This window comes from Trachurus japonicus, chromosome 24 (genome assembly GCF_045865225.1).
Source record: "Trachurus japonicus isolate A0001 chromosome 24, Traja_1.0".
NCBI lineage: Eukaryota > Metazoa > Chordata > Actinopteri > Carangiformes > Carangidae > Trachurus > Trachurus japonicus.
The window spans coordinates 1,004,836-1,016,994 of record NC_140930.1 but is presented as its reverse complement, the minus strand read 5'-3'; the positions used below and the strand labels follow the sequence as shown (position 1 = coordinate 1,016,994).

Genomic DNA, 12,159 nt, shown 5'->3' with positions numbered 1-12,159 from the left:
AAACACAGGAGCCATGGTGAGCCCAGAGCCCAGACTGGAAGGACGAAGGGAAAGAAGGAAGGAAGGAAGGATGAAGAGCTGGAAGAAGAGTCTGGGGAGAGGGAAGTCTGGGTGTCCCTGCTCAGACTGCTGCCTAGAGGTAAGATCGGGCCTAAAAAATCCAGCCCGACCCGACCCAGGCCCGCGGGATTAAAGCCCGACCCGGCCCGAACCCGAGCAATTAACTTGATTTGCAGGCCCGAGCCCGAACCAAACCCGAAATTTCATATTTTATTTGTGAGGACTCAGAGTACGTCCTTAATCTAGCGCGGCACTTTAAAAGAGAGAGAGAGAGAGAGAGCGCAGAGAGAGAGACGGGGAGAGGGAGAGAGAGAGAGCGCAGAGAGAGAGACGGGGAGAGGGAGAGAGAGAGAGCGCAGAGAGAGAGAGAGAGCGCAGAGAGACAAAGAAGAGCAATGACGGGGTGGATAATAGACAGACTTGGGCTTAAGATCTTGGGCTTACACTGCAAGACTATTCGTCTGTTCACATCTCAAACTGCACGAGCGCCCCTCTTCAGTCCTACGTCTCAGATCAGTCTCAGACCCCCACTAATTGCACGTCGTTCTACGATTGCTCTCCACCACGATTACCCTGCGATGCCGCTGAGATTTGTGCTGCTCTATAATTGCTCGATTGTAAACATCAAATTGACATTGGTTCCTGGTGTTGGTTCCTATAGCAGAGTCCATGTGGAAGATCAGACCGACAAACACACACACAGACAGCGCGCATCACCTCCAAGGCCGGTGCTGCAGAGAGAGAGAGAGAGAGAGAGAGAGAGACGCTGCGCTCTCCAGCCAGCTGACGTGTAGTTCACCTGCAGCTCACCTGCAGCTGTCAGAGGAGCCTCACTAGTTCTCTCTCTGGCCTGCACTTTAAAAGTTCAGCTGATCAGGTCAGCTGAGCTGAGCCAGAGCACAGTGGAAGTGGCTGGTGTTTAGGCTCGCTATTTTATACTGTAACGGCAAGAAAAAAAATAATCGTCCTCAATCGCTGATTGTCTGATAGTAGCCTACGTGTGTGTGTATTTGTCGGGCTGATCTTCCATCACGGACTGCGCTGCATTACTGATCATCACCCGGTCACCCTGTCTGTCACAGCTGTGGTCTAACTTCAGCTTCTCACTTCCCTGTCCCTCCTCTCTCTGTCTGCCCGTTCTAACTCCATCTGACGAAGTTCAGCATCCTGTCCTGTTTAGTTAAATAGCAATTACCTTACAGCGCCCTCTCTGTTTTTTTTTCCCTAATTATTTATTTTATAACAAGTATTCCTCAGTTTAGTATCTCCACACATCGTTTATACATTTCTATAAACATATATAAAAAAAAAAATAAAAAAAAAAGTCAGCGAGAGAGAAGCCCGGCCCGACCCGACCCGAACGTAATGATTGACATTTTATACCCGACCCGACCCGAAATTCGGGTCGGGTCGGGCTCGGGCTCGGGCTCGGGCTTAAGATCTTACCTCTACTGCTGCCCCCGTGACCCGGACCTGGATAAGAGGAAGGAAATGGATGGAAGGATGTTCACCAACTGAACAGTAGAGAGGATCATCAGAAGAACCAGAATTAGAACCAGAACCAGAACTAGAACTAGAACCAGGACCAGGACCAGAACCGAGCTGATCTGTCCAACCCATCTGCAGGGACACAGGTGCTGCCATCTGTCCTTTCACCGATGCTTTAATATCTACATCTATGACCTCGCGGAGACAACATCCAGACGGTCTGGGTATGCAGACGACCTAGCTATCATTAGTTTAGTTTATTGTTTATTTGTTGAGGACAGTGCACATTCATGGACAGTTACGCCGTGGCATCCTGTAAGTGTGCCGGATTTAGCTCAAAGCTAATTTCCATCCCCAGTCCTCACATAAAATAATGATCATGATACAACAACCACCGTGGAGGGCGGTGGAAGAGGGTCTGAACCAGGACATGGTCACACTGGCTGCCTACCAGAACCAGAACCAGGACATGGTCACACTGGCTGCCTACCAGAACCAGAACCAGGACATGGTCACACTGGATGCCTACCAGAACCAGAACCAGGACATGGTCACACTGGCTGCCTAGCTCCACAAGTGGCGCCTGCAGCTCAGCACTGGGAAGACAGTGTCGGCAGCATTCCACCTCAATAACAGGGAAGCCAACAGGGAGCTTGAGGTCTTCACAGACAACAAACGTTTGGAGTTCCAGCAGGCCCCAAAGTACCTCGGCGTACGCCTGGACAGGATGCTGTCCTACAGACAACATATCCAGGAAGTGAGGGCCAAAGTAACATCAAGGGTTTCGCTTATTCTCTGCCTTGCTGCCTTGCTGGCTGGTGCCTCTGCCAAGGTACTGCGTATCTCTACCCAAGCCCTCGTCTTCTCTGTAGCCGAGTACTGCGCCCCAGCCTGGAGCAGAAGCCTTGGAACGCAGCCACGGTTTAGAAACACGACGCTCCACTGGGTCAGTTTCCTGAATCTGTATCACATGGGTTTCTCCAACTTTCGACGACCTCTAGCGTTGGTGAGTAAAACTGTTTCTAACACTATCGGTTGAGCTATGTCTCTCTCTCTCTCCCTCTCTCTGACTGAAGAAAACGCTCTTCGGATTAAAAAAAACAACAAAAAACAACACAACTATCATGACAGGCAGGAAGCAGGCTGATTGGTCAGATCGAGATATTTTTTACCACAGGTTCTGGACATTGAGAGTCAGGTTCTGCACGAGGAAGCAGCCAGTGAGCAAGGCAGCATCGTCGGTGGTCAGTGAAGCAGGAAGACGAGCCGTGGCGCCGCCGAGGCAGACGGTTCACCGATGTACAGCTTCAACCTGAGTTTTGAGGAGCTGAGCAACGTGGGACTGGACGACCCGGCCCGACATGGAAACATGCAGTGGATGGTAAACAGGGAGGGTGACGGGTAATTAAAACCCTCCTGTTGTCCTCCTAGGTCAAGGAAGGAAGGAAGGACGAAGGGAAGGAAGGAAGAAAAGAAAGAAGGAAGGAAGGACGAAGGGAAAGATGGAAGAAAAGTAAGAAGGAAGGAAGGAAGGAAGGATGAAGGGAAGGAAGGAAGGATGAAGGGAAAGAAGGAATGACAAAGGGAAAGATGGGAGGAAAGAGGAAGGGAGGACGAAGGGAAAGAAGGAAGAAAAGAAAGAAGGAAGGAAGGAATGATGAAGGGAGGGAAGGAAGGACGAAGGGAAAGAAGGAAGGAATGAATGATGAAGGGAGGGAAGGAAGGAAGGAAGGAAAGACAGAAGGAAGGAAGGATGAAGGGAAAGAAGGAAGGAAGGACAAAGGGAATGATGGGAGGAAAGAAGGAAGGAAGGACAAAGGGAAAGATGGGAGGAAAGAGGAAAGGGGAAAGGAAGGACAGATAGAAGAAGGGAGGGAACAGCTTGGGTCAATTGGGTCAAAAAGGAAGGAAGAAGAAATTAGGACAAAGGGAAAGAAGGAAAGGAAAAAGGATTGTGGAAAGAAGGAAGGATGGAGGAAGGGAACAGATTGGGTCAATTTGACCAAGAAGGACAACAGGAGGGTTCCTATAGGACTGTTTTATTAAACACACTCGGAGTTCATATACTTATTTTATTACACCTTCATTAAAATGAATCACCAAGCCATAAAACAACATCAAACAGAAACATCATAAAAAAGCAGGAAAACAGAAAATAGAAAAAACAACAACAGTGTACTTATGTCTTACACACATAATCACTTGCGTTTAATTAACAATAACAAAACAGTCATCATTTGATCAGTTTGAGCCCAGACTAACCTGAGAAAATGGTACAGAGTTACCGTTAGCAGGACACGGCCACTTCTGTTGACTTGTGAAAACTCAGGGTTGGTTGCAGAATCCCCTGAAAAGCCCTGCTGTGATCAGCTGGCCTTATACTGCCACCTATTGGTCCAAAATGAGGAAACCCCAACAATAGTCCCATAAACAGAAAATAATCCACAAATGTGGGCACACATCAGTTGGAACCACACTGTCTGAGCTGAATGCTCATTGGTCAATCATCTTTTTTCAACCTAGATAAGGGATTAATCCGGGATATCTTGATTATCCTGGTTTAATTTAGCCTCAAGTCGGTTGTTGAAAAGCAGGTTAAATTTATCCTGGCCAAGTTACTATGGTGATTTATTCTCTGCAGCTAGCCTGCTCCAGACCATAATAACAGCCAGGCTTAGTTGATTCTGTTGTCTTTATCTTTGAAGTCATCAGTCACTCTGATCAGAAATCAATGTGTTTCATACAGTTATTCCATGTTCTTATGTACATATTGGCCTGATTTATAAACAAACTAAATACATTTACAATAATCAAACAACATGAAACATTTACAGTATTTATTAGGCTTCTTTTTCATAATTAGGCCTATTCATGTGTTTCTCACACTGAATCGTTGTGCCAGCGCTTCTCATAAAAAGCAATGGAGCAAAAATAGCAATAGATTTATTTTCATAAAATGTTACAAAATAACATAGGCCTGAATATTGGTTGAGGTAAGAAAACAAGAATAAAATTGAGTGAGTGTGAGAAGACACCTTCCAGTTAATCTAACCTCATCTGAACATTGTTATCAGCAATTTATTGAAGCACCAGACTGCATAATGTTCTTATGTTTAATTAATTTTGCACTTGCACTTGTGGCCACTTGTTTTTGTGCTGTATGAACTTTACTTTAGATTTGTGCAACAAATCAACTTCCACTGCTCATCATTAAGGCAAAGTGCACAACTGTTGATTTGTGAAAGGAACTTGAGTTGTGATTATAGTTTTGGATTATACAATCAGTCTGCAGTTGTCCACCGCACTCTCTCTGAGCTTTACGACAGCGGCAGTGCTTCTTTTTTTTAAGAGGCCCCAGGAGGAGTGTTTGTTACTTCACTTCACTATTGAAGCTTCAGTGGAATCAGTTCAACATCAAAGTGAAAACATTTCTCTACTATGTCTGAGAGTCTCTGCCGCTCTCCTCCTAAAACAATAAAACACGAGAAGCTACGAGACTCCGCTGGAAAAAAGTGTTAAAGCAGATATCAGTGGCACGGCCGTTTCGGCTAATGCTGTGTTCAAGGCAGGCTTTTGAAACCGTAAGTTACAGCTTCAAGTCACAACTACGACTTGGTAGCGTTCCAGGTAACCCGTAGCTCGTGTTTTTACCGTCCTGTTGTCTATGAAAGTTCCCTATAACGGCCACTCGTAACTTCCGACCCGTGAACTCGTACCAGATCGGACTGGTATGACTTCACAGGAAGGAAAAACACAAAGTACGAGTTTCCTTGAACGCACCATGAGTTAGCAGCCCCCGCCCTTGTCAGGCATCAATTGGTCCTCGTGCTACGTCACCACATTCACGCGCATCCCTTGGCTGCACACACAGCCCTTCATGCCGTTCTCTCCCCTCATTGGATAACACTTGTATCCCACAAGGAAAATTTTCTCCTCGGGTTACAGCAGAGCAGAGTGACGGAGAGACTCGTGTTTAGGCTGAAATACTTCATGTAAGTGATTGCTGACGGAAAATAGGACTATTTAGGACTTATATTAACAAAAACATTCCACTGATATCTGCTTTAACACAGTGTGAACATAAGATAATTAAAGGCACAACCAGTGAAACGTCGTCCACAACCAGCAATTAAACCACAGGACTGAAGCTGCTGTCACTTCCAGAGACTCCATCCTACACATCAACCAGAGACAGTGAGGAACCAGGGTGAATCCAGAACCCAGGATACAGAGGTTCAGTGAAGGTGGTGTTGATGGTGTGGAGGTGGATCAGTGAGTCAGAAGAGACACTGTAGAAGGACAGAGAGCCAGCAGGACAGTCCACATACACTGCTACTCTGTTAGAGACAGAGGAGGAGGAGGAGGAGGAGGAGGAGGAGAAGAAGAATGTTTCTCTGTTGTTGTGCCAGGCAGAATAACGACCATTATACCAGTCCAGACTCCAGGACTGATCATTTCCTCCAAACCTACAGTCTCCACCGTCTCCTTTCCTTCTGATTCCTCTGTAACTCACTGATATATAAACTCTTCCGCTCCACTCCACCTCCCAGTAACAGCGACCAGTCAGACCGGTTCTACACAGCAGCTGAGGACAGTCATCAAATCTGTCTGGATGATCAGGATATGACTGATCCAATAACACAAATGTCACCGTCCTGTTGTTGTCAGACAGTTTGAGGTTTCTGCTCACTGTGTTCATGTCCACTTCCAGTTCAGAGGCGTCTGATGGAGAGAACAAGACACAACACATCATCTGAAGGTTCATTGATTATTGAATCAACATTGTATTTAAAGACAAACTGACAGAGCTGTTGTCTGATCATTAGTCACATTAAATCCACACTTACACTTCCTGAGATCAGGTTTTAACCTGTGCTCTCCACCATGGTCCACCCTGGAGGAAGAAACACAGTCAGATGGATTTTATATCTAAACTACTGTTCAACATGAAGCAGTTTGTCAGTGGGACTCAGGTCATGTTCAGGCCTTGTTTAGTCTGGTTGAATCCAGGAGCGTTTATCCCTTAGTGTGGTTCGTTTGGGTTGGTGTGAATGCTAACCTCAAACTCTGGTGTGGACCAAAGAACCGCTGTCTGGTCCGCCTCATATGTGTGGTCTCGGCCTGCTATCAAGTGAACTCTAGAGACGTTTATTTCTGGTGTGCACCCCAACCGCACCAATAACAGGAAGGAACCACATGACTTTTATTTACAGTTTTCTTTCTTTCTTTCAGATCAGAATTGAAAAATTGCAACAATCTATCATCCTTACATTGGTTTGAATCGGATAACAGAACTTTAGGTGTAAACCCAGCCTCAGAAACAGGCTGAAACACATCAGTCTGAACCAGTGATGGGAAGAACAGTGTTCAAAATTAGCACCTGCCCCTTTGCCCCTTAATGCCCCAAGATCCGACAGATCACACCGTTACCATTATGAGAACAATATTGCATTTATGCTATAAAACGGGAGTAGTGACGGAATGGCCATAAGGCAATGTGGGCAAATGCCAAAATGGTCAGACCAAGGTGACTGTGACCGCTCTGTGAAGATGCAGCCGTGTGGATGTGGCTGCATCAAAAAAAAAAAAAGTCGTTCGGGGTCAGCTGTTTCACATCCGGCCAATTCTGAAAGATGCTGGACAAGTAAAAGTTACGAATAATGTATAGCTCACCTTGTAGGGCGGCTCACCCAGTAATCTAAATCTTTATACCAGTCTGGGTTCGAATCCTAGTATAGGCTACAATTTTGGTGATCAATGTATTTTCTTTTCTCATCATCCTTATGATCACTGCTATATACTATATGCATATATATATATGTTTTTCTTTTTTGAGCACCTGCCCCTCCAAAGGTCTCTGCAAGGGCCTGTGGACCAACCAACGAACCAAACAAACATCTACACTCAGAGCTCCAGACTAACTTTTTTGACTAGGAGCACAGTGGCCCCTAACTTAAAATTTTAGGAGCACAAACAGAACATTTAGGGGCACACACTGAAATCGACTTGCAAAGTAAATTTTCACATTTCCTCAAATTTTCACTGTATTACTGATAAATACTTTGATAAATGCAGAAACTATAATGTTTAGACACACCACTTATGGTAAACTCATCCAAGAACAGACCCCCCCCCCCCAGTGTAGGACAGACGCCGTAGTTTGGCCTCTTTATCTGTTAACGCTGATTGAGCCACATGTGCACGGACTCCTTGGCATCAAACTCGTCGACCCCCCCCCTGAACAACGCCTGAACAGCGCCATGTTGGATTTACCGGCCGAGAACCCGCCCACTGGCCTCGAAGCAGCTGTCCACGGAGCTGCTCGGACCTGTCACTCAACGTTTCCGCGCCCTAATTGGACAGAATTTTAACCTAATAACAGTAAAACGGTAGAGTTAAAAAAAAATTCACCCCCCTCAGAGTGTGTGCGGGGGTAGAAACTATCGATTGAGAAAAAAAAAAGTGCTGACACCGGGCTTTTAACATGTTTATTGAGGATGTAAAGTCGGCGATTTTAACATGGGGGTCTATGGAGAATGCTGCTTTCTGACACCAGCCCCCAGAGGAAGAAGAGGGGATTGCAGTTTTTTGAACGCGGAAGTGAGCTTCACTTCTCAGACCGACAACTGCCCCCTTGGCCTGTACCACGAAGCAAGCTCAACTCCAAGCCTATACAGCTGAACCTTCCCACAACAGGGTCATCCCTATGTTCCCCGGGTCCTATGTTCCCCACTTTGTATGGGACCGGGGAACATAGAACCCTTTTTCTAAAAAAGGGTCCTATGTTCCCCGCTTTTCCCCAAAAGGACCTGGGGAACATGCAATTTTTGTACCCACCTGGAAGTGGAGTTGTGCAGATTTTTGCCTATTTTTAAGTGAGAAGTTGAGTTGTGACCAGTGTTGTGCTAGTTACTGAAAAATAGTAACTAGTTACAGTTACTAGTTACTCCATTAAAAAAGTAACTCAGTTAGTAACTCAGTTACTTAAACCAAAAAGTAATGCGTTACTAAGAAAGTAACTTTTTTCGTTACTTTAAAACGTTTTTTTCCAATGCTCCCATTAAATAAAGGTTGATTGAATTCCCCTCTAACCTCATTTCAGTTCTGTACTGATGCTGATGAAAAAACATCTGTTTTTATCTGTAAAATGTTACCATCATCATCATGCTGCATGATGAGCAAATACAGCAGCTTTGACCTAACAGAAGTGCAAAAAAATCTTGAGGATACGTCTTGACCGAGTTACATTCAAGAACCTGTTTTCTGTGACGGAAAGTAAATTCACTCCAGCGGTAATTTTTTCTGATCGATCAGCTGTGTTTACCGTTTCAGGTGTCATAATTGGAGTCCGTCTGTCGGACTCTAACCGCTGCTGCTCGGTGGAGTGGGTGCTTGTGTCTCGCTGTGACTCTGGAGCTGTGTCCCAGTTCAGGGGCTGCAGCCTGAACTGACACACAGCTTCGGTCTCGGATGCTGCGTTAGCAAAGCTACCTTTGCTTGCCGTCATGCCCTGACCTGCCCAGTCCTCTTCATGGAGCGTGTTTGATTACGTGTGGGACGCTAGAGGGCACCGAGTGCTTTGTTTTTCACAGTCACACAGTGTCAGTGTGCTCTGTCTTTCAATTCAATGAAACTTTATTGATCGCAAAAATGTTATGGGAACTGTGTGCCGCTGTAAAACCTCGCCAAAAGGAACGGAGTAACGCAGCGTCTGGTAACGGTAACGGAGTTACTGATTTTAAAAAAACAACGCGTTACGTTATTAGTTACTGAAAAAAGTAACGGCGTTACGTAACGGTGTTACTAATAACGCGTTACTACCCAACACTGGTTGTGACTTTGAGTGAGAAGTGTAATTGTCCCATTGGTTGGGTTTAGGCAATGAAGAAAGGAGTTGGTTAAGTTTAGTAAAAAAAGACCAGGTAGAGGCTAGACAGGCAATGCGTCGCCTAGCATTGTCACCTGCTGAGTAATTTGCAACATTGTAATTGTAACTGCTGCTAAACACCCTATGGAGGTTATTGTCTATCGTTTTAAATGTCTGAGTGTAATTTTATTTAATTATGTGTCATGGGACTGCGGATGGAAATTAGCTTCCAGCTAAATCTGACATATTTACAGCAATTAATTGTTTTTTTTTGTATGTTCATGAATATGTGAGGTCCCATTCCAAATAAACCTTTAAATAAAAAAAATAAAAAATAGAGAGAGAGTCCAGATAAGTATCAATCAATCAATCAATCAATCAATCAATCAATCAATCAATCAATCAATCAATCAATCAATCAATCAATCAATCAATCAATCAACTTTTTTTATATAGCACATTTGAAAAACCACAGGGGAAGCCAAAGTGCTTTACATTGAGACATAAGTTTGATTTGGTTTAAGATTAAGGTAAAAGACATAAACACAAAGTCAGAGAGTCCATCGACCGGCAACAGTGGGGAACATAGGACTCTTTTTTTGAAAAAAGGTCCTATGTTCCCTGGTAACAGTGGGGAACATAGGACCCTTTTGGGGAAAAACGGGGAACATAGGATCCATTTTCAAAAAGAGGGTCTTATGTTTCCCTATAGGGGAACATGGAACCCGGGTAACATAGGTACGCTCCTTCCACAACACTGTCACACCGGATCAGCGGTACCACGACGCTGGTTATCAACTCGGTAATGCCTACCACACACATAAAGATAATCTGGCTGATTTTGCCCCGATTTTCCCCCTTCAGACCACGGACAAAAATCGCCTGATTATCTTAGGCTCTTAAGATTATCTTATGAGATTCTCCTGTGGTGTGTGGTGTGTTAAGAGTTAAATTCTCCCGACAATCGGCTCGTAAAACGGTCGACGCCGACAATCGTAAATGTTAAACATGTTCCATATTTACGATTTTCGGCTCCGACAAACGGGAGCCTTTGGATCAAAAGTTGCCTTGTTCGTGGGGGAACCCGACAATCCTGAGTCACCGGCTCCACGGAATGTGACGTGAAATTGAATGTAACCAAAAAAGAAGTGAGCTGACTGCAGAACACGTAGCATAACAAACCAGTGTGGCTAACATCTCCGTGGCTACCACTGTCAGATCACGTTTTATCACGCGAGATTTCTGCCGTGGGGGACAAGATTCTAGTGTGTTATCAGACAAATCTTTATGTGTGTGGTGTGCTGTATTTGGAATATCGGAGCACACCACAAACAATACGATCAAAACTGTTCAAAGATTTTTTATCTTCATGTGTGGGGTCTTTTATAAAATCTTTATGTGTGTACCAGGCTTGTCTTATTGTGAATCGGTGAACGCGCACGTATAAAGGAGAGCAGACCAATCACAACCAGAACACTGACGCATCAGAGAGAAGCGAGGTGAGCGCACACCTTATTTCTCCTATGAGGAAGAAGGGAAAAAAAAGAAAAAAAGAAGAAGCCTGTGGTCCGACTTGACCCGAGTTATTAAATGTTTACGTTTATTTAGAAGAAGTTTAATTGGTGCTGGCTAAACTTGTAAATTAATGTTGCTCTGGATCCGATTCTTTCCTTATATTCTGACTCTTTTAATTATTTTCCATCTTTGCTGAGCATAATGTTTGTTCTAAATTAAATAAAAGCCTGTCCCATATAGACGCGTGTCTCTAAAAGACGGGTCCGCTCGGCACACACACACACCCTCAAAAAAAAACAAACTATGAGAACCGGCAGCCTACCTCTCATATGGATAATCAGCGTGATAATCTAACGGATTTGATCTATCCCGGAAAATCTGTTGTTGTGATAGACACATAACGTACCATGAAGTGGATACAATCACCGCAATTCTGTCCGGAGCTTCGCTACTTTTATTTCCGTCTCCTTGGTAACAGTAACCCCAGGTACAAGGATTTCAAAATAAGGGCACACTGAATTAGCCTCGTAAACCCGCCTCTCCCGGAACTGCATTTCATTTCATTCTGAGGGAGAGTCTGGCCTCATCCCCGCTCTAAGCGTCTGGGGTGGGCGGGAGCTGGGCGGGAGTAGTAGCGTTGACAGACAACCCCATTCAGCCAATCAGCAAGTTGATGTAGAGACGGGGCTTTGCACCGGTCGGTCCCTGATTGGCCAACGTGCTGTGTCAATCACAGCGGCGACGCTGATTGGCTCGGCCTTCTGAGGGTTTCAGTCCAAACGCTTAGAATGGGGATGAGGCCAGACTCTCCCTCAGAATGAAATGAAATGAAATGCAGTTCCGGGAGAGGCGGGTTTACGAGGCTAACACTGAATAGCATAAAACACTACAGCCGTAACACTCTTTTAAAAATAATTCTGCAGACGTGTAATGGGCAAGAAATGTCTCGTGCCCCTCCGGACGTCTCCGCTCACAGCCTGAGCAAACAGGTGGGAGAACGGGATAACAGGCTACCTGGCCTATTAAAACCATCAGTGTGTAACTGCACTTAAGTTTTTATCTAGTTCTCAAATATGATTTATGAACTGACGTTGCTTTCATCTCTGCCATCACTGCCCCTATTTTGTGAGAGACTCGTCGGAAATCAGTGTGAATAACATACATATTACATAACTATAGCTGCCAGATCCAATTTACGAACGCTTTGAATTGTGCTCCATGTAAATTAG

At 44.9% G+C, this 12,159-nt stretch overlaps 1 protein-coding gene across 1 annotated transcript in view; it reads right to left on the bottom strand.

Moving 5' to 3' along the window:
• Window positions 1-5,675: 5,675 nt before the first annotated feature.
• LOC146961054 (uncharacterized) overlaps window positions 5,676-12,159 on the bottom strand; it is a 30,647-nt gene continuing 24,163 nt past the window's right edge. Inside the window, exons 6-7 of the mRNA XM_085771607.1 lie at window positions 6,396-6,442; window positions 5,676-6,270 (exon numbers count right to left, since the gene is read on the bottom strand). Of these exons, the coding sequence (XP_085627733.1) occupies window positions 5,723-6,270; window positions 6,396-6,442 (595 nt within the window). The 3' untranslated portion in view covers window positions 5,676-5,722. The remainder of the gene's footprint in view (window positions 6,271-6,395; window positions 6,443-12,159) is intronic.